Source organism: Hordeum vulgare, chromosome 3H (assembly GCF_904849725.1).
Source record: "Hordeum vulgare subsp. vulgare chromosome 3H, MorexV3_pseudomolecules_assembly, whole genome shotgun sequence".
Classification (NCBI taxonomy): Eukaryota; Viridiplantae; Streptophyta; class Magnoliopsida; order Poales; family Poaceae; genus Hordeum; species Hordeum vulgare.
The window spans coordinates 151,457,272-151,480,178 of record NC_058520.1 but is presented as its reverse complement, the minus strand read 5'-3'; the positions used below and the strand labels follow the sequence as shown (position 1 = coordinate 151,480,178).

Below are 22,907 nucleotides of genomic sequence, written 5' to 3'. Positions count from 1 at the left end.
TAGTTGTTGATGTTGGTTCTTCAGGCTCCGAGCAGTTTCTATGAGTTTCCACTTGAACCGTTCTTGATCTAGCGGGTCTTCGGGGACGATGAAGTCTTCGTATCCTAGGCTGACCTCGTCTTTGTACGGAGGCAGGTAGTTGTTATCTTCTGAGTCGCTGAGGTCCTCGTGGTTATAGTCTTCGTTCCCCTTGGAGTCTGGTTGTTGTTCGGGGGTAACAGGGTCGTCGAGCTTTTCTATGTTATCCGATGTATCATCCTCTCAGGTGGCCGTGTTGCTTCCTTTGCCCTTGCATCCATTTTTGCATCGCTCGCACCCACATCATCGCTTGGGAGGTACTTCGCCAGGGTCGTCACCGTTCTCTTTGGGTGTGCCGTCGTCGTGCTCTCCAGCGGTGTTGAGGGTATCCACCATATAGACACCATAATTGGAGGTGGTCCCCATCGTCCAGTGATGGTAGGGGCATTGGCGTTGGCTTCTTCTTCCATGTCTTCAGCCTCTTCAGAGGCGTACTCCAGCACATCAGCCAAATCTTCGATGGTGGCTACCGAGTGGGTTTTGGGTGGGACGTAAAATTCCTCGTAGTTAGCCTCAAGACCGATCTGAACATGGCTTGAGGATGGATCGCACGTGATGTTCGTCGCGTGGATCCGAGCGAGCATCTCGTTCAATAGCGGGAGATTGGCCATTTCATAGCTCTGGAGTTTTTCAAAGTTGATCTCCGGCGAGCGGGCACGGGGAGCATACTTGTCCAAAGTTGAGCCCTCGTCTTCGGATATAGCGATCGGATCCTAGCTCGAAGCGGGATCTAGAGTAAGGATCGAGTCCAGGTCTCGGGACGTAGTCTTTGGATCCAAACTTAAAGCTGAACCCAGGATAAGGGTCGATCCCAGGTCTCCGCGCGTGGTCACTGGATCCGCGCTCAAAGCTAAATCTAGGATAAGGGTTGACCCAGAGACGGGGTCAGGGAGGAGATCCGAAGTTAAAGCTTTGAAGTTTTCGGGCTCATCGGGTGAAGTCATGAACCCGACAAGGAACAGATTACCCCTCGCATCGATGGTGTACTCTAGGCTGCCGAACCTGATCTTCTGTCCTCGGGTGAAGCAATCGCTCTGGTCGATACGATCGGTTGCATCGACGTGTAGCACGATACCGCCTGATGCGAGGGGCTGGTCGGGGGCGAACGCGTCCCCAATGTGGATGTCATCGCTGATGGCTAGGCGAGCCATCGATCCTTTTTACGATCCAACAAAGGAACTCCCAATAAAGTAGCAATGTTGGTGTCAAAACCGATGGATCTTGGGTAGGGGGTCCCGAGCTATGCATCTTGGATCGATGGGGAACAGGGGGTATTTACCCAGGTTCGGGCCCTCTCGAGGAGGTAAAACCTTAAGTCATGCTTGATTGTATTTATTGTGTATATGAAGATTACAAAGTCGATCTACCACGAGATTACATGAGCTAAACCCTAGATGATGGTTCTTCTGCTTCTACAAGCTAAACCCTCTCGTTTATATAGGCACCAGGGGTACCTGGGGTACATAGTCGGTTACCAACAAGGGATAAACATGCCAATTTCGTTGTCCTGTCTTGGAGGATACGCCAAGGCACCGAAGATTTCCTTTCTGAACACGAGGTTTCCTTATAGCCCGAACTTCATGTATCAGCCACAGAGCGACCCACCTGTCTGGCCTATCTGAGATAGGCCGACGTCCCGAGGACCCCTTAGTCCCAGACTCCCTCACCATGCCTACAATCATGTGGCAACTTGGAAATTGTTTAACACCCGATTATAGCAAACTTGAAGTAAACTCAATTAAAATACACCGATCATGTGTGTAACCATGACCGTCTCTTCTTGTGAGGTTTGAACCAAGGAGGGAACTCAGTGGGCTTATCTTTGACTCATAAGTAGTTGTTCAGGATCACGTCTTGATCCTTACTAGTTCACGCCCATTTATGCATAGATCACTCTACTTATTCTTGTACTCATAAGTTAGCCATAATAAAATACTTAGTGCTTGTTGTAGCCTCACTACTTAACCATACCTCACCCATTAAGCTTTGCTAGTCTTGATACCCTTGGAAATGAGATTGTTGAGTCGTCGTGGCTCACAGATTACCACAACAATAGTTGCAGGTACAGGTAATGTGATGCTTGAACATGAGACCAATGATTGTTCTATTTGGAGTTTCTTATTCTTAGTCTTCATCGATCATAGGATGGGTTCCAGGTCAGCAGCTGAGATAGCAAGATGGATATCATTTTTAATCGTTTGAATTTGTCCATAGTCATACCCTTCTTTTATGTATGATGATTGTATTTTAGATGATCATGATTTAGCTTGTGGCGAGTGTAAGCCAATTCCATATACTCATCTCCTCTTTACATGTACTTGTAACAATATCCACTCTTGCGAGACGATGAGATGTGCTTCTATCCCTATCAAGAACCTCGAGCCAGGATGACGATTGAACCGCATCTTGGGCATTACAGCGTCCGCCTAAAGACCTCTGTGTAAACATCTACAAAAAATCAGTCCAACATGATAAAACAATAATGATCCTATGGTACTCACAACATAATACTCCTCTAAAAAACATCAACAAATCCATGTGAAGCTCAAGTTTGAATCAAAAACATGCATATCCTAGACATGGCAATGCTAGGCATGTAGAACGTGGATTCGTGGGAAATAAGTTGGGGATCAGAGAAGAAACGTACCATAGATCGATCACATGGAAGGATTCAAACTGAAAATGAACGAGTAGAGAGATCAGGTAAAGTTTCGTTAGGGTTTGGAGAGGTTTAGAGGAAGAAGAAGAAAATAGAGAGATGGAGGTGAAATACCTCCTTCCTCGGGCTTATTGGAGTCGTCAACACGTAAAACGACTGCTCATGTGAGCACAAGCGCTCGCATGGAACGATGTATTCAAACCATTTAAACTCACCTTTGCCTATGTGCACATGAAATGACCGCCGAAACTGGCACCCGCGTCCATTTAAAACATCGTCATTCACTCTGTCTATTTGGTGCTCATGGTCAACTATGCAAAGATCGCTCAAACGGGCGCGTGCGCCCATTTGAAACGACGTCGAATGCTCTCGACTCGGTGATGGTTCTGCTGAGAATCAAAACGACCGCTAGAACGGGCATGTGCGCCCATTCGAAACATCGTCTTTCTCTCTGTTTCCTTTGGTTGTTTTGTGCTGGAACCTCGTGTCGATCAAACAACCGCCCATGCAACCGCTATGGTCGTAGGAAAGATCGTCTTTTGGTATGTTTCTTCCGAAACTTGTATTTTTCTTATTTTCTCCCGCGGTTTTAGTTCTGTGGGAATACATAGACATATTTCCACGCATTCAAACATCAATCATATATGTTATCTTGCACAAGGCTAGGCCTTCATTAGAGCAACTCTTCCAAACTCACTTCTTCATACGAAACTTCAATCATTCTTTTATTGAAGAAAAAACTTACTTGTCTACTTTATTCGTGTGGGTTGCCTCCCTTTTTCAGTCAGATAGCTCGACCATAGTGGTGATCAAGGTGGTGCTAGAACACCAAGACTATCGCTTATGGCATTCAAAATGATGCCACCTCCTATGTACGCCTCCAGTTTATTTTTCCTGGGGAAATGTCATATGAAAGGATCTTTAGCTGGTAAATCAAAACAAACATTCCCCTCAAACACATTTATGACAACTTTTATAGTACTTAGAAAAGGTCTGCCAAGTATTATAGGAGCAATTGGATCTTCACACATATCTACTATGACAAGATCAATCATGTCAGGGCAAACATTAATTTGAACTATAACTCCGTGCTTAATGCTTAATGCCTACTGCCTCAGTAAACATATAGTTAGCCATGTTCAATAAAATCTATATACTAGCATACAAACCAAGATTGAGACTATCATAAACAGATTTGGGGATAGTGGAAACACTTGCCCCAAGATCACATAAAGAACTAAACTTTTTAAAAGCCTGTCTCAATATCTATAGTTGGTTCAAAAGCATCTTCTTGATTAGCTCGTAATTTACTAAACAACTTCTTTCTTTCATCATCAAGTTCACATACCTTGGCTGCAACTTGTTCAACAAATACATTGTATGCCTCATCATTACTTACCTCCAGTGGTGGATACTTCATGGATATCATCTTGACAAAATCTGCAATAGTATAATTGTACTCTGGCATGTGGCTTGTGTCAAGTACCTCACCTTTCTCTTTATTGCTTCTTACCATTTTAACTTCTTCAACCGGGTTAGGCTCCGATTTACCTGCAAGCTCAGCCAAAATCAAGGTTTTGCTCTCTACTATCTTTGCCACTTGTGCCTCCATATTGTTGAATCCGACTTCAATTATGTGCACATCATTTGTTAGTCCAATAACCTTACTGGTCAATTGACCAAGTAAGTTATCATGATTCTTCAAGATATTCTTGAAGTTTTCATTTTGCTCGGTCTGGCTAGTAATAAAACTTCTAAGAGTTTCTTCAAGAGTATTTCTATTGATATCGTTAGCTCCATTAAAATTATTTGATGCTCCACCATTATTAGGATAAGGGAGTTTAGGAGCATAACCATTATTTTTTCAATTAGGATTATACCTATTATAAGCAATAAAATTCACATCACTAGTATCATAATTAGTAATGGCATTGACATTTACCTCTTGTTTACCTTTCATCAAAGAGATAAGTTCTTCTAGCTTGGTTGTCAACACTGAGCTATTTTCTTCTATGGCATTCACCTTCTTGGTGGTGGTCCTCTCAACATGCCATCGGGCATGGTTTTCTTGCACGTGGTCTAGTATCTTCTTGACATCTTATAGGGCTTTCCCATGATTGTTACTCCTAGAGTTGTATCAAACATAGTTTTTTACATGTGATTCAAGCCATTATAAACATATGAAGGATTAGCCACTCCTCAATTCCATTATTGGGGCAGTTTCTTATAGCCTCTTTCATTCTTTCCCACGCAAGAGCTAGTGGTTCACATGCCTCTTGCTTGAAACTTGTAATCTGAGAATGTAATTGCATAATCTTTACAGGTGGACAATACATAGATAAAAAATAAGTGCAACAAGGAGCGTATGAAGTAATACTACTTTTAGGCAAGGCTAAAAGCCATTCCTTAGTTTTTCCTCTAAAAGAGAAAGGAAATAAGTGAAGTTTCAGAGCATGTGGGTCATAATCCTTTATGCATGTCATGTTGCACAATTCAGTAAAACTGTGTAAATGCATACCTGCATCTTCTAAAGCACAACCTCTAAATTGGTCATGTTGAACCATGGAAACTAGGTTCAGTTTGATCTCATATTCTGCAGCTGCAACATCAGGTTGTGTTATTGGTTCACGTATGAAATTGTTGCTAGGAGTAGCAAAACTCCCAAGATTATGAGCCATAGTAAATTTTTAATTTTTCAACTAAAAAGATTTGAACAAATAAGACTTAAACTAAAAACTTAAAGCTAAAAAGAGAAAGTGAAAATTAACTTGAACAAAAAACTCTAAACACGAAGACTAGGAATACTAAACTCCTTCCTAGCAATGATGTTAGAAAAAGGGCTTGATATCTCCTTTTTATTGATTCACTATTGGAACAAGAAAGGGTATCCCGCACCTATTTCCCCACAGGTGACCCTAAGTATCAATCCACGAGAGGAAGACTCCCTTGAAGCAATGGTCTCGAGTAAGCTTTTTGCCAAAGTCTTAATCCATCTTTTGACCGGATCAGCAAGCAAATTGTGACTCAACACTTATAAATAAAAATAAGGTATGATGAGGTCTTAATGATTACAACTATGTATTGATGCTGGGATAAAAATGATATTAGTTTGTGCTCGGGAAGTCATCCGTCAAGAGGTGCTTGTTTTGTATCGGCATGGGGGATGTGTCCAAACTACATCTTGATCGGCTCGAGTCCTGCATCAAGAATCATTTGTCCTACTGAAGGCCCTATCTGTCTCGCGGTGTTACCCCACACTGCACCTCATGAATCTCCAAGGTTATGATCCATGTTACCCTATTGAACCTTACTGTCACAGGTGTTCGATGTAAGACTTCATGGTCATCTTGCTCCTAGCCTCACTGGTGCTCAACCTCCATGATCATGGGTACTTGTAGGGATGAAGATCGCAGACAAGACAACATATAGTTCATGAAACACTTTTATTTTACACATACGAGACGTTATGTCAAAGACTTCCATTGATCCCTTTACCAAATACCTAGGGTTGCAAGGCTCATGCCTCACCCCATACCTTAGCAGACTACTCACACATCAAGATCAGATCGCGAGAAGAAATAATTGAAGAACACATCTTGGGATCAATTGATTGCAATATGTCTTACAATAGATGCCTTGTGCGATGGACGAATACAAGTATGAACTAGATGAGAGAGCACTATGGTGGTGGAGATGGCTATGGAGATGAAGATGGTGGCGGCTAGGGTTTGTGGATGGAGATGACGTTGATGAGGTTCTGATTGTGCTCCACGCTCCTCTGTTGTTCGTTCTGTTGGCATTTCGACTGGGTCCCCTTTATAAAAGTTGTTAAGGTGGACGATCCGCCTTGGTTACCACGCCAAAGAACCGCTCATGCAAGCGCGTGCGCTCGCATGGAACACCGTCTTTGGCTCTGGTTGCCTCCTGACGCCTACTGGTGATTTGTTTCTTCTCCAATCTCCTTTATTTCTTTTCTCCCACATGATTTATTTCCTTTTTAGCCCATTTCCTGTCGAAAATATCAAAGAGAGGATTTGTGGAATCCTTGTTGGGGAACGTCGCATGGGAAACAAAAAAAAAATCCTACGCGCACACAAGATCTATCCGTGATGATGACCACCTACGATAGGGGAGAGTGCATCTACATACCCTTGTAGATATCTAAGCGGAAGCGTATATAACGCGGTTGATGTAGTGGAACATCTTCGCGATCCAAATCGCAGCCCGTCCCGCGATCTCATCACGATCCTTCCCGATCTAGCGCCGAACGGACAGCACCTCCGCGTTCAGAACACATATGGCTCGATGACATCTCCTCCTTCTTGATCCAGCAAGAGAGGAAGGATAAGTAGATGGGATCTCAACCAGCACAATGGCATGGTGGAGATGATGGTGGAGCAGTGCCAGCAGGGCTTCGCCAAGCGCTGTCGAAACCGATCTGAGGAGAAAACGGAGTTATGGGAGAGGTAGGGCTGCCACCGGGGTGTGGGAATTGATGTGTTCAGCCCCTCCCTCTCCCCCACTATATATAGGAGGCTAGGAGGAGGGTTGGGTCGCAGCCCTATCCCCTCCTCCAAGGAGGGGCGTGGGCCTAGGGAGATTTCCTCCCTCCCCAAGGCACCAGGAGGTGCCTTCCCCTTTAGGGACTCTTCCCTCCCAACCGCATGGGCCCTTGGGGGATGTCCCAACAAGGCTTGGACGCCCCCTTACATCCCATGCACGTCCTAGGGGCTGGAGGGACCCTTCCAGACTCCTCCGGAACCCTTTGGAACCTTCTGGAACCTTCTAGAAGCTTCCCGGTACAATACCGATAAAACCCAAAACTTTTCCGGTAGCCGAAATAGGACTTCCCATATATAAATATTTACCTCCGGACCATTCTGGAGCTCCTATGACGTCTGGGATCTTATCCGGGACTACGAACAACATTCAGTCACCAACATACATATCCCAATACTACTCTAGCGTCATTGAATGTTAAGTGTGCAGACCGTGCGGGTTTGAGAACTATGCAGACATGACCGAGACACCTCTATGGTCAATAACCAATAGCGGGACCTGGATGCCCATATTGGTTCCTACATATCCTACGAAGATCATTATCGGCCAAACCACGATGTCAAGAATTCAATCAATCACGTATGTAGTTCCCTTTGTCCATGGGTATGTTACTTGCCCGAGATTCGATCGTCGGTATCTCCATACCTAGGTCAATCTCGTTACCCGGCAAATCTCTTTACTCGTTCCGTAATACAATATCCCGTGACTAACTCCTTAGTCATATTGCATGCAAGGCTTATTGTGATGTTGTATTACCGAGTGGGCCCCGAGATACCTCTCTGTCACACAGAGTGACATATCCCAGTCTTGATCCATGCCAACCCAACAGACACCTTCAGAGATACCTGTAGAGCACCTTTATAGTCACCCAGTAACGTTGCGACATTTTATACACACGAGGTATTCCTCCGGTGTCCAGGAGTTGCATGATCTCATGGTCATAGGAACAGATACATTGACATGCAGAAAACAGTAGCAATAAACTGACATGATCATATGCTACGTTCATAGTTTGGGTTGTGTCCATCACATCATTCTCCTAATGATGTGATCTCGTTATCAAGTGACAACACTTGTCTATGGCCAGGAAACCTTTACCATCTTTGGTCAACGAGCTAGTCTACCATCTTTGGTCAACGAGCTAGTCAACTAGAGGCTCACTAGGGACAGTGTGTTGTCTATGTATCCACACATGTATTTGAGTTTCCAATCAATACAATTCTAGCATGGATAATAAACGATTATTATGAACAAGGAAATATAATAATAACCAATTTATTATTGCCTCTAGGGCATATTTCCAATAATCCTTTGCATTCATTAGTCATTAGTGGCAACATCAGAGAGAATATCTCTGTTTTAATGAAATATCTCAGTTTAAACATGGATGAAATGAGTGTAAAAATACCACTCATCAGGGGTCACCCTGACAGAAACCCCTAGTAGGGGTAAACAACTAGAGTAGCTCACCATTTACATTGATCTCCATACTAACTAAAGTGACGCACTGCATGATCAGCTTGATCCATTGATCAGCAAATCCCAATTTCTGCTTGATACCTTTGAGATAAACCCAATCAACTCTATCACATGCTTTCATCATGTCAAGCTTTGCATCTACAAGTGCAACTTTCCCCTTCTTCCATTTCATAGAGTGAACACTCTCATAGGCCACCATCACATTGTCTGTAATAGGTCTGTCATGAACAAACGCACTCTGCTCCTCTGAGATGATCTCATCAATAACTAAGCGTAGATGGTTAGCCAAAACCTTTGAACAGATCTTATAAAAGCACATTACACAACACGATAGGTCTAAATTCAGATACGTCTGACGGTGATTTTACCCTAGGGATCAAGACTATAACAATATGGTTAAGAACGATCGGTAAATCCCCGCCGTTTAGGAAGTCCAGCACTGCGCTTGTCATATCATCCTTAATAAAACTCCAATGACGCTAATAAAACTCGGCGATGAAGCCATCCACATCTGAGGCTTTAGACGACCCCATTGAACACAAAGCCTTTTCAATTTCAATATCCTTAAACTCTCGGCAAAGCATAACAATCACTTGACTTGTTAATCTTGTTCGAACAACACGAGTGAGAGCCTCAACATCAACCTGTGCTTGAGACGTGAACACGTCTTCATAAAAGTACTAGACGATAGCATTAACATCCGCCTTTTGATCACAAAGAACACCCTCATGATTCTTCACGACAAAGATTTTGTTTTGTCTTCGACGAATTTTTGCTTTGGCGTGGAAGAACCCCGTGTTCCTGTCTCCTTCTTTCAACCAATCAACTCGAGAGTGTTGCTTTGCCATGATTTTCTCCTCGATATAAGATCAAAGATCTTGTCCGCAAGCAACTTTTCTGGCCTCCAGCTGCCTCTGAACAAGGCTGAAGCCCTCTCTTGTTCATACATCTGCCTCGCCTTCTTAAGTTATCGACAAATGGACCCGAAATTTTCTACACTCCAAACACTCAACGTGCACTGGATCATGCCCAAGGAATCCATGACCCTTGCCATTCCTTCATGAAAGTATCCACATAGCTATCCTCTCTGCACCATGTGTTCTCATACCGAAAGATACATTGGGGAGATTGATCAATATGACCATGTTTCAGTAGTTTCATAAGCAACATCACATGATCAGATTTAGGCAAGGGAGTATGCCTAACTACAGAGTTTAAATAAATTTACAGCAGACTTGGTGACGCCATAGTTCTATCTAGGCGGACCTTGATATTTGCATACCCATCTTGTTTATTATCCCAAGTGTAGGGTACACCGGTATACCCCATGTCCCGAAGATTGCAAACATCAACGGTTTCACGGAAGCCCTGCATTTGCCACTCTGGTCATTCATTTGCACCAAAGTATTCCGTATTGTCCAGGATTTCATTAAAATATCCTCCACAAACCCATGACAAGTCACTTTGCCCATGCAACGAGTTAAGTAAAGTCCAACTGCTTGATCTCTCACTTCGGTGCGATTTCCCATAGAAACCCGTAAACCTCCAAACTTGTTGGTCAGTTCCCACATTTGTAACTGTAACATCAATGTGTGATTCAAATCGAGAATTTAGTGACACCAGCACATCCTTTGTATAGAAAAGAAAAAGTCCCCCATTGAGCCCGTCACTGTCGACTATGACACAATCCTGGAAACCAAGTTTTTGAGTCATACCTCTACATTTTTTTAACCTTAATCTTTGTTCCAATCAAGAAGAATAAGGTGGACCCTTCACGTTGCACTATATCATGCAACTCTCGAATTGTCTCGGGGTTCCTAAGCCCCTAACAATTCCACAACATGGTATTCATTGTTCCCACCAACGCTAATCACCACACGCTGCGAGTTCAGAATGTCCTCCTTCCACTGTTTCATCATTAAAATGCAGAGGCTTCATTTTCTTTGGGTCACATGGCAAGTCACCAACCTAGCTTGGAGAGTATGTATTGTGTTCCGCTTAATGCCTAGGGAATCCCCTGACCCGACCGAGTTAGGATTGACACCCCAGCGCCTTGCTCCTTAGCTATGATCAGTGCACTGCTTGGTTTCCTTAGTTTTTCAACATAAGTACCGAAATGATTTGTATTGAACTGAAACATAGAATTACTATTTTGCCTAACATTACTTCTGGGTACAATAACCGGACTCCGGTTGTCTGTACCCTTTGTCTTTCCTATATTCTCTGAAGTTTGCTTCTCTCCCCCAACAGGTTGATCCCGCTGCAGTTTGCCTTGCTGCATAGTAGATTGCACTTGGGGTACTTTCTTTTTTAGTTTTGGGAGCCTAATACGTGCATCATATTCCCAAGACCCATTTTCCTTGCTTGGTAATGGGTCTAGGCAGTGAGAATCTTATATCCCAACTTGCCACACGCAAAACAAAAGTAGGGTAGCCGCTCATACAGGATACTATACTTATCTATCATTTTCCTTCGCAAAGAGTTAAGCTGGACTACCCTGCATATTGGTTCATACGCATTAATCCACACCTTTGCCCTTATACTCTGCCCCCCAACCGTTGTTAGTACGAGATAAATCAAGTTTGACGAAGTCGCCGACCTGTGCCACCACGTTGTTGCTCTCTCATGGTTCAACTAGTTAAAAGGAAGATCATGAAAACGGATCCAGATCGGAAGCTTGTCAAATTTTACCTCATGTGGCCTCATACTCCAATGGAAAGTACCCAGAACCAGAACATGTTTCCGAGTCATTCATGACGAGCTATCCCATATACGATCTACATCTGATTTCAAGTTCGTGCTTGCCACAAAGATATTTTCCCCTTGGGCCTTGAAGGTTAGTGCCTACGGATTTCCACATGCAGGCCGTAGTGCATTGCTGATCGTCTGGATATGGAAGTCAGCGATCGACATCACCTTCCGCGCAATGGAGAACTTTTCTGCTTCATCAGAATCGTCAAGATCATCCATCATGGCTATCATCTGCTCCACCTTCGTGAGGTTGAGGTTTTGCAGCATCTCAAACGTATCCCTCACATGGCTCCGTCCTAACTCCTCATGCGTATCCACCCTTCTATCTGCACCTCGGTCAAGTCGTGCCATCGCTACGGAGGAGGCCAGCCAAGACCAACAGGTTTTGCCGGAGGAGAGTCCCTTAGCACCGCGATGATCTCCCGACCGCCCATGCGCCGCGGCTTCACTCAAACCCTAAAAAAGGTTCGGGGTTTTCGATACCACATGCTCTAACACCTCATCATCTCCATATTTCATTGTTTGAAAAGAAAATTAGGCCATAGACGTGACGGAATTAGTGGATGCGGTAATGTGCTATGGGTTGGGCTTATAACGAAATGGGCTACTAGGGCTTAGGCTATGGGCCGAACCGAGAAGTAGCAGTTGTGTAGTCGCTTCCCACTAGAGTCGACAGCACACGGGGAGCGCACCACTTCAGCGGCGGCGGCGGAAAAGGGGAGGAAAGGCGGCCGCTTTTCCCCGCACCCACAACGGCGGCGGCACCGCGGCAGGAAAGGTATGATTCCCTGTACGATTGCGAAAATCATCAGCTGATTGTCGCATTAGTTGTTATATCTCTTGCGGGGATTGTCGCAGTAGTTGCCTTCTGGCCGTGTTCTCTAGATTTCTTGCCATTTTCTTCATCTGTTTCCTTGTTAGTTTCTGTCCTTGGTGGTGCGTAGCTCTTCTCGCTGAGACTTTTTCGGTCTCGTTTCCATATTTTCCCCATGATTCGAGTATAGGCTGGTAGATTCCTTCCGAGTTCGTCTAGTCCCCGAGCTGATTAATCTCGGTGGTTGGTGGTTAGGTCTTGATTAGTACAGTTGTTTCAGTCGTTTCTCGTTCTATTACCATGTTTGACTTATTAGGATTAATTTATCTCCGCTCTCCTTTGGATCTTAATCCATGTCCCTTTCTTGGTTAGCATGTAGTCAGGTGTAGCATGTAGAGTATTTGGACTATACTGTTGCTTCTGTCATTATCCTCCTCTATTTGTTTTTTGTCTCTATATAAGAAATAGGTAACCGTGCATTATGACTGATTGGTTCCAGAAATTTGTAAGCCTTGCTGGTTGGTTGATTGATAAAGCTAGGTCTTTGCTTAGAAATCATTCTGTTGTTAAAGTGAACTCTGTTCTAATTACAGCTGCAGTCAGTTGCTGCAATATCCTTATTTTGTGTCTTTCCATTTCTGCAGTGGCGTGCCTCCAAATTCCAACCTAGCAAACATGGCAGAGATCTTGGATGTGCCAATCAGTGGCACCAATGGAAGTGCCACTGTTCAAGCTGAACAGAGCTTGAGTGTGCCACTCAGGGACACCAACGGAAGTGCCAGTGTTCACGGTGAAGAGAGCTTGGATGTGCCAGTAAGTGATACCAATGGAAGCGCCACTGTTCAGGATGAAACTTCTTCGGAAGGAAATGAGTTAATCATCGTGGATGAGATGGACTCCTTGTGGGATGATGTAAATACCATGGTTGATATCTCAACATTCGTGACGTACTCTGTCATCAAAGGGTTTGTAAAAGATGCCGAACAAGAAATAGGTCAGCAGCTTGCTTCCAAGGATGAAGAGATAAGGTTGCTGAATCAAAAGCTGATGCAGCTTGGAAATGGCAGCCTAAGTTTGTCTGGGGGTCGGGATAGAAAATATGATGAAGTTTATAGTATCCGCCAACAGCTTCATGCCATTTCCAAGTCACTCTTGAATTCTGAGTGGGGTCTTTCGGGGTCCCAGTATAACTTTGATGGTGCAGATGATGTGAGTAAACTTAGAGACAATGAACATTCCTCCAGAAATGGTTCTGCAAAGGTTGAAAGTGCTGGAGCCTCTCCTGATGCGGCTTTCGCTGATGCGTCATGTTTGAAGCACTTGGATAGGGATGCTTTGATAGCCCATTTTAATAAAGAGATGAATACTATGAAAAGGATGCATGATAAAGTCGTGGAAATGAAGACAGAAGAGATATTTGCACTCAAGCGAAACCTGCTAAACAAAGAAGGATCCAACCCATGGCATTTACGGAATAACAAAGAATTCGAGCAGATTAGAAAGAAAATTGGGGAAGTTATGACAAGATTGGATGGCCTTCTCATGGAGAATAATAAGAGAACCACTTCTGGCGTCAAGGCAGAAACATTTGCTGGCCAACAAGACAAGAAAAATGTTTTAGATTCTGAAATCCAGCAAATACAAGGTGCTGCCACTAATAATCAAGTAGAAGTGTGTGCTTTTCCTACACAGGCATCACACATTGCATCCATAGAGGCAGATCATGCAAAGAAAATTGGAATGTTAGAGTCTGATATTGAAGAAGCCAGGATGGCAACCATGATTAGAGAAGAGATAGAGATGATTGTACTAAGAGAGTTCGTTAACGAAATAGAAATACGGTTGCATGGTAATGAGATGGAGCATAACATGAAGCAAGACATTTGCTCAGTTATTCAGAATGAAGCTGTAGCAGAAGCAGTGTTAAACCTCAACTCTACATTGTTGAAGTACAATGAGGAAAAGAGCTGCTCTGAAGCGGCATCGACTATACAAAAGCAGGAGATTGAGAATCTGAAGCGAGCTGTTGACTCTTTCAGTAAAGTAGTGAGAGAAAAAGAGGAGTGTCAGATTGAATTGGGAGCAATGAAGGGTCATATGGATTTATTATCCCATCAACTTGATTTACTTAAAGTCAAAGTGGAAAAGCAAGACTCCTGTATATCTGAAAAGAACAAGGAGTTTGATATGATTGTCGGCAGAGTGGAGCAAGCTCTGCAGCATGTACGTCAAAATGAGATCAATATGAGCGAGTTCCATGACAGATTTAGAAATGCTACAGACTCTCTGAAGGAGGTGGAGAAACAAAATCATTATTTATGTAAAGTCATCGAAGAGAAGGAGAAAATATTCACATCAACCATTTATAAAGAAAAGGAGTTCAAAGAACACATGACAAGTCTTGTTGAATCCATGAGAGAGTTTGAGAATCTTGTTACAGATCAACAAGCTATCATTGCAAACAAAGTTCAGCACAGTGAATCAAGGTGCTTGTATTTGCATTGCATTCAGTACTGGGGGTATTTATTTATTTTTGTGAAAACTAGATTATTTGATGATAATTAGTTTTTATCTTAATATCTTAAACAATCTTGCCATATGATTACCTTCATACTCCCTCTGTTCCTAAATATAAGTTTTTTTAGAGATTCTGCTCCGTATGTAGTCCGTAGTGAAATCTCTAAAAAGACTTATATTTAGGAACAGAGGGAGTAGTTAATAGTACTTATGACTATTCCATGTTGTATTTCGGTGAATAAGGATGGTGTTCTTTTCTTTCACAGGTTCTGTTTACTGAAAGACCAATGTAAACACCTCATGAAAGAAGGCAATCTTTTGAGAAGGAAGGCATTGCGATACAAGGAGATATCTGAGACAAGAGGCTCTAATCTTCAAAAGGCTGAGCTCGAGGTAAACAAAATTTCAGATCCTAACGACTAACAATACTTTATTTCTTCTGCTCCATTTATATTGCTTTGCCTACAAAATGAAACAAGCCTATAACCTTGATAATGCCCTAAAGTGGGAGGCGAGTGATGTAATGAGCTGTGATTTCTGAAATTTTCTGCAGGTGGATTTACTTGGTGATGAGGTTGAGGCCTTAACGGATCTTCTTGCAAAAATCTATATTGCGCTCGACCACTATTCTCCAGTTTTGCAACACTATACTGGAGTAAGTCTCGATAGTCCATAGTCCATCTCTCTTTGATGTTGACCAAGATGATTTGCTAGAAAGAAAATTTTGATGTAACATAGACGTTAACAGAAATTCCAATCAGATTTTACTGGTTTGTTTCTTCATTAATGGATTTGCTCTTTGCATGCAAGTTTGAGGGCATGTCTAGGATTGCGTACTGCTCCATATCAGGCTAGTGTGCTAGGAATTGCTGACATACATCAGGACAGCATGATTTTCTTGCACACTTACAAATTTTGGTTCTTATTTTCCTGTCGGGTATTAATTGTAGTGTTGCTTTCACAGGTTATGGAGACCTTGAACATGATCAAGAAACACATAAGCACAGCAAAGTAAAATGCCTTATGCACATTTACATCAGCTGGTGACATGTTAACAGCAGAATTTGGTCTTATTGGCCAGAAGGTGCACTTCAGACGATCTGCGGTAACTTTTTTAGGCGGTTGATGCAGCCCTTGCTGTAGAAACCAAGGGCTGTGTAGTGCAGAATAGCTTGTTCCCCTCCGTAGGCAGTAGATTTTGCTAGTCTTTGAGCACCTTGCAACTGACCCACCCAAACCATGGCTAGTCCTTCCTTGTGCGTGTCTCTGAGCTACATTCTGATGTATGGGGTTGTGTCACCTGCTGATCTGCAAAAGTGAGACTTGAGTGACCAGTAACAACGGTTGTGGAGTGCTTGTGACCAAATTTTCATTCGGTTTATGTAAGAGCTTGACATCTGAATTTGATGTTGTCTCAGTAATCTACAGACTCTGCTGCTTTTTTTTTTAATCTTGATATACACGGTGGCATCTATGATCTGAATTCTAAGATTACCCATTTATCTTTCTTTTTTTGTTGAACACATCCATTTATCTTTCGTCAGCAATTAATAAATTTTAATTACAAGTAAATCGATACTGAAGAAATTTGCGGACAAGGAACATATAGCTAAAACAAATCTTGTATTGATGATATTAAACCTGGGGTGGTAATATCAAATATGATGAGGCATTTGTGTTCGAGGAAATGATCTGAGTTGGCTCTTATCTCAGAAATCCACAGTTGGCTGTTTTCTCGTCGAAATATAATTGTGATATGTGGTGAGATGCTGTTGTCTAACGCTGCCTTGTTCAGTGCCTGATGAGTGTGCCTTGGAGAGAGAACATCCCTCTCCCCGGCATCGGTCGTCGCCACGTGTTTGGCTGACGTTATGGATGTGCAGGCCTCGCCCACGCGGCTTGTTTGCGTTGTCGATTGTTATTGTAGCCTAAAAATTTATCAATTTCAAGGGCTTCATAGGAGGACGACTTACAGTTTGCATTGTTGATTGGAATTGTACCCTTTCTTAAGAAATCTATCAATTTCTTACAGTTTGCGTTGATTACAACTCACTCGTCGGCCCGTTGCTCAATACTGAAGAAATCCACAGAAAAGGTAAAACAAATCTTCTATTAATACTTCCTCCATCACAGTTTATAAAGTATGCGCGTGTACTTAGATCGTCAATTTGACTTATATAAAATATATTATTTAACATAAAAATTATATCATTAAAAAATAGAACATCTAAAATTTCTAATGATATATTTTTTGTAATATATGCCTCTCATTAAGTTGGTCAAATTGACGACCTAGATACACGTGCCGGACTTATAAACTGAAACTGTGCACATACACATCAGTTGGTTAATGTTAACATCAACCTTGCTGTAGAAATCAAGGTACTCCCTCCGTTCACTTCTCTAAGACATTTTAGGCCGGAAATTGCTTTTGGAGACCGAGCTTCATGAATGCTTTCAAAAGAAAAATTCAAAATTCATGAAAATTCATATTCTTACATTTTAAAAATTAAAGAAAAATACAGAGATAAGTGAGGGCGTAAATTTTCAGAAAAAAATACATTAAAATGATGTCTGTACACAAAAGAGAAATCTGGAACTTTTTAACACATCATACTATTCATCATCCCAGGACATGATTTTTTTAAAAAAAGATTGCAGATCGTATTTTAAGATATTTCATCCTAAAAATTTACACACATACACATAACATCCTTCTTTACTTGTGAGCTAATAGATGTTCAGCTACGTTAAGTGTATCCGGGATTACATCAACAGAAATATTACAAACTGAATGTTCACTATTGTGAGCTAATAGATGTGCAGCTACATTCAAATCACGATGAAAATGCTTGAAGATACAGCTATGAAGGTCAGCCACCAGAGACTTTATATCATCTATCACCAAGCCCAACAAAGATCGAACCAGGGCATCAGAATGAATGCGTTGAAAGTCACAGAGAGACAATCAGAATTAAGAAGCACAAACCTGTGACCATTATCTCTGGAAAATGTCAAGGCATGCCAAATGGTCACTGCTTCAGCAAGTTCAGGTGATGTTACCCCTTCAAAACGTTCATTGCATGCCAGCACACAACGTCCATGGTGATCACGGATAAAAACATAACCCAACGAAGTCTTGAGGTAGAGGACTCACACGTGTAACAAAAAAAAGAAATATGTGGAGGCGTGACGGCGGCGGGAGAGACATGGATGCAACTGCATGTGATGTTGCTTGCGGTCCAGATCGCAGCCCCTTGTACTGTCTTCGCCCCAAGTGAGGTACTCATCCCCCTCCCCTCCCCTGGAGATATTAATCGTTGTATATAGGAAGGTACTGAAAAACAAGAAAGGCCTACGAGGAGAATCTTTGCATCAATTTGTAACAAAGAAGAAAAAGGACTAAGCAATCACTAACTAAGAAAAAAGTACTCCCTCCGTTCCTAAATATAAATCTTTTTAGAAATTTCACTAGAGGACTACATACGGATGTATAGACGTACTTTATAATGTAGATTCACTCATTTTGCTTCATATGTACTCCCTCCGTCCCAAAATAAATGTCTCAATCTTAGTACAACTTTGTATTAGAGTTAGTACAAAGTTAAGACAGTTATTTTGGGAAGGAGGTAGTAGTCCCTTGGTGAAATCTCTAAAAAGACTTATATTTAGAAACACTTATATTTAGAAACGGAGGAGTACTAAGCAACCATGAGACACTACTCACTGAAGCATCGGCTAAAAAAAATCTGAAAATCTGAAAAGAACACTACAAATCTGTTAACCGAGGCTAACAAAATATGATGGGAGTGTTAGAGTTATAATATAAGTCATGTGTCCTTTTGTATTTATCCCAATATACAAGGGGTTTCCTGCATATAGTCCATCACCTGTACATGTATATATATACCAGCCTATGGCCTCATGGAAATACAAGTTGCTTATTCCTAACATGGTATTAGAGCCTTAAGGTTTTTCTTGCACGCGCAACTCGTGCTCCGATCCAATCTCGTCTCCTCCGCAGTCGCCATCCGTCTCGTCTGCATCTGGCGTCTGAGGCTGCCGCTCGCGTCAACGCCGCACTCCCGGCCGCGTTGCGCCTGGCTGCCTGAATCCCGCTACCGACGCCTGATCCGCTCCTGGCCGAAGACGCTCCTGGCCGTGTTGCTCCAGATTGAGGCTACCCCTAATCTGCTCCTGGCCGCGTTGCTCCTGATCGAGGCTTCCTGGTGGTTCCCGTACCCATTGCTTACTCGGTCACCGCTGTTGGACTTCGTCCCGATCTGGAGTCAAACCAGCCGGCTCTTGCCCCGCTGGATTACATCCCGATCTGGAGTCAAACCACGCAGCTCATCCGGCTCGGCTCCCAGCACCTGGGTCTCCACTGGTTCTCTAAGGGTGTGTTTGGTTGGAGGGATATCCTTCCAGGGACAGGGATAACCACTTTTTTCTGTGGTTGCCATGCGTTTGGATCTGGGGTGAGGAGAGATAGAGTCAACCAGATGCTGGGAATATTTTCCAAAAAAAGGGATGTGCCCAACCGCCAAAAACAGGCGAGCGGTGGCAACCACTCTGGGACGGCCGGCGCGGGAGGCGGCCGACGCGGGAGGCACGGGAGGCGCGGTCGGCGCGGGAGGAGGCGGCCGGCGCGGGGGGAGGCGGCCGGCGCGGGAGGAGGCCGACGCGGTAGGATCCCATCCTCCCAACCAAACAAAAAAAAGGGATAACCCTACCCTTCCAACCAAACAAAAAAAAGGGCTATCCCAGCCACCTGGTTGGGGATACCCACAACCACCCTAGCATATCCCTCCAACCACACCCTAAAACTACTGCCTGCTAGCTCCCGTGGCCACCAGCTCCCGATCTCGTCGACCTCCGGCTGCTGACTTCGTCGGATTTCGCCAGATTCTTCTGTCTCGACGTGATAAAAAATAAATAAATAAAAAACTGTTGCACCCGGCTACGTTGCTGTTTCTCGTTGTCCAGTGATCTTTGATGGCACTAACTATACCGAGTTCATTGGCTTCATGCGCATTCACATTCGTGGCATCCGTCTATGGGGTGTTCTTTCTGGCAAGGTCTGCTGTCCGCCATGTCCAGTTCCTCCCGTGGCTCCCACTCCGCCGACCCCACCGGCTCTTCCTGCGGATGCTTCTCAGATCGCAAAGGATGCGGCTAAGCTTGCTGATGAGGCCGCTGTGAGTGCTTATGATGAGAATGTCTTGGCTTATGAGGAGGCTCTTCAGGTGTATCGTGGTGCTCTGACAGTTTACACCCAGTGGCTTGATGATGATGCCCGTGCTGCAGCTGTTCTCACTGCTAGTGTTCTGCCTCAGTTTGCTTCTGAGTTTCTGGGCCTTCCTACTGTATCTGAGATGTGGACCCGTCTTCGTCAGCGCTATCAGCCCTCTGGTGATGCCTTATACCTCTCTGTGATTCATCAGGAGCATGCTCTTCAGCAGGGTGACTCTACTGTTGATGACTTCTATGCACAGAGTTTTGCTATCTGGCGCCAGCTCGATTCTCTCCGCACTGCTGGTTGTCGTACTTGCCCCTGTTGCCGGGCTGTCCAGGCCAACTTGGAGTTTCATCGCGTCTACGAGTTCCTCTCTCGGCTCCGTAAGGAGTTTGAGCCCCGGTGTGCTCAGTTGTTTGCTTGTGGCCGTATTTCTCTCATGGAGGCGCTTTCTGAGATTCGTGCTGAGGAGACTCGCTTACGTGGTGCTGGTTTGCTGGAGGTTCCCTCGGTGCTTGCTGCTCGGTCTCCTTCTACGCCACCTGCTGCACCGACACATTCTCGCTCGAGTGCTCCGCCGCTCTTGCCCACTCCTTCTGGAGGCTCAGGTCGCCCCCGTCCACATTGTGGCTATTGCAACAATGATGGTCATATTGAGTCCCACTGCTACACGAAGAAGAAACACTTGCGCAAGGCGCGATCATCATCTACAGAGACTTCGTCATCTACCTCGACAGCTTCAGCCATCGCTTTGACTGAGCAGGATATTCTGAGACTTAAGCGTCTGCTCGCTGCTTCAGGTTCTTCCTCGACGGGTACTCCTGGTTCTGTGACTGGGGCTTCCCGCACTGAGCAACCACCTTCTACACAGTCAGGTACATCCCCATGGGTTCTGGACTCTGGAGCTTCCTTTCATATGACTTCTAATTCTTCCACTCTGTCCTCTCTTCGATCGCTTGATTCTCCTGTTCATGTCCTCACCGCTGATGGTACTCCCCTTACTGTCGTTAGTAGAGGCACTCTTACCACTCCTTATTCTGTTCCTGATGTTGCTCATGTTCCTCGATTTACCATAAATCTGTTTTCCGCTGGTCAACTTGCTAATTCTGGTTGTCGTGTCATCCTTGACCTTGACTCTTGTTTTGTCCAGGACCGTCGCACGCACACTCTGGTTGGGGTTGGTCCTCGCCGCCGTGATTCTGAGGGTCTTTGGGAGTTGGACTGGCTTCATGTTCCTTCCGCTGCCCACTCTATCGCCAGTTCTTCCGCTTTGGTCGCCTCGGCTACTGGTTCCTTCCAACAGTGGCATCATCAACTTGGTCATCTGTGTGGTTCTCGTTTGTCGTCGTTAGTTCGTCGAGGTCTTCTGGGGTCTGTCTCAGGAGATGCCTCTTTAGAGTGTCAGGGTTGTCGTGGCAAGCAGATTCAGTTACCATATCCACATAGTGAGTCAGTGTCTAAGCGTCCTTTTGATTTAGTTCATTTCGATGTATGGGGTCCGGCTCCTTTCGCTTCGAAAGGGGGTCATAAATACTATATTATTTTCATAGATGACTTCTCTCGTTACACATGGCTTTATTTCATGACTTCTCGTAGTGAGGTGTTGTCCATTTATAAGCGTTTTGCTGCCATGGTTCATACTCAGTTCTCTTCTCCCATTCGTGTGTTCCGTGCTGACTCCGCTGGCGAGTATATCTCTAAGATGTTGCGTGGTGTTCTTGCTGAGCAAGGGACTCTCTCTCTCTCAATTCTCTTGTCCTGGTGCTCACGCTCAAAATGGCATGGCTGAGCGCAAGCATCGTCATCTTCTTGAGACGGCTCGTGCATTGATGATTGTTGCCTCTCTCTCGCCTCATTTTTGGGTTGAGGCCGTCTCCACCTCATCTATCTCATCAATTTCCAGCCTTCCGCTGCTCTACAGGGCGGTGTTCCTTTCGAGCGTCTTTCTGATCGCTCTCTCGATTATTCGATGCTTCGCTTGTTTGGTTGTGTTTGCTATGTTCTTCTTGCCCCCCGCGAACGCACCAAACTGGCCGCTCAGTCTGTTGAGTGTGTCTTCTTAGGCTATAGTGATGAGCATAAGGGCTATCGTTGTTGGGATCCTATCGGTCGTCGGATGCGTATCTCTCGGGATGTGACTTTTGATGAGTCTCGTCCCTTCTACCCACGCCCATCTTCCTCGATTTTTTCAGTGGAGGATATCTCTTTTCTCACTTTTCCTGACACACCTATCACACCCGTCGAACCTTTGCCTCTTCGTTCCGCTCCCTCTGCTTCTCCACCTCCAGTCGATTTGTCGCCTCCATCTTCCACGGTCTCCTCGTCTAGCATGTCACCAGATTCTACACCTTCATCTCCGGTCACTTCTTTGTCGCCACTCCCCGATTCTATCTTGGCGATTCCTTCTTCCATTGTTCCATCTTTTCCTCAGTGTTACACTCGTCGTTCACGTTCTGTGGATGTCTCGTCATCCTCGTCTCAGCCTACTTATGGCTTGCGTTCTCGTCCTCGTCCGCCTGTTGATCGCTTTGGATTTTCCACCGCTGGTGCTGCCGTTCTTGAGCCGACTACTTATCATCAGGCTGTTGTTCATCCTGAATGGCAGTTTGCGATGGCAGAGGAGATTGCTGCTCTTGAACGCACTGGTACGTGGGATCTTGTTTCCCTTCCTCCCGGAGTCCGCCCCATCACTTGTAAGTGGGTCTACAAGGTTAAGACTCGCTCCGATGGTTCTCTTGAGCGTCACAAAGCTCGTCTTCTGGCTCGTAGTTTTCAGCAGGAGCATGGTCGTGATTATGACGAGACTTTTGCTC

General features: G+C 44.3%; 1 protein-coding gene across 3 annotated transcripts; it reads left to right on the top strand.

The window, feature by feature from the left end:
- Nucleotides 1–12,171: 12,171 nt before the first annotated feature.
- On the top strand, nucleotides 12,172–16,305 carry LOC123443321 (WPP domain-associated protein-like). 3 transcript variants are annotated; one of them, XM_045119657.1, is made up of 6 exons: nucleotides 12,172–12,305; nucleotides 12,986–14,827; nucleotides 15,125–15,251; nucleotides 15,412–15,513; nucleotides 15,669–15,708; nucleotides 15,823–16,305. In XM_045119657.1, exons 2-6 carry the CDS (start codon nucleotides 13,017–13,019, stop codon nucleotides 15,903–15,905), a joined length of 2,163 nt encoding a protein of 720 aa, XP_044975592.1. In that variant the 5' UTR covers nucleotides 12,172–12,305; nucleotides 12,986–13,016; the 3' UTR covers nucleotides 15,906–16,305. The 3 variants fall into 3 exon arrangements, with proteins under 3 accessions (XP_044975592.1, XP_044975594.1, XP_044975593.1); XM_045119658.1 differs by lacking the exon at nucleotides 12,172–12,305 and adding an exon at nucleotides 12,445–12,463; XM_045119659.1 differs by lacking the exon at nucleotides 15,669–15,708 and having other exon boundaries at nucleotides 12,176–12,305.
- Nucleotides 16,306–22,907: the final 6,602 nt, after the last annotated feature.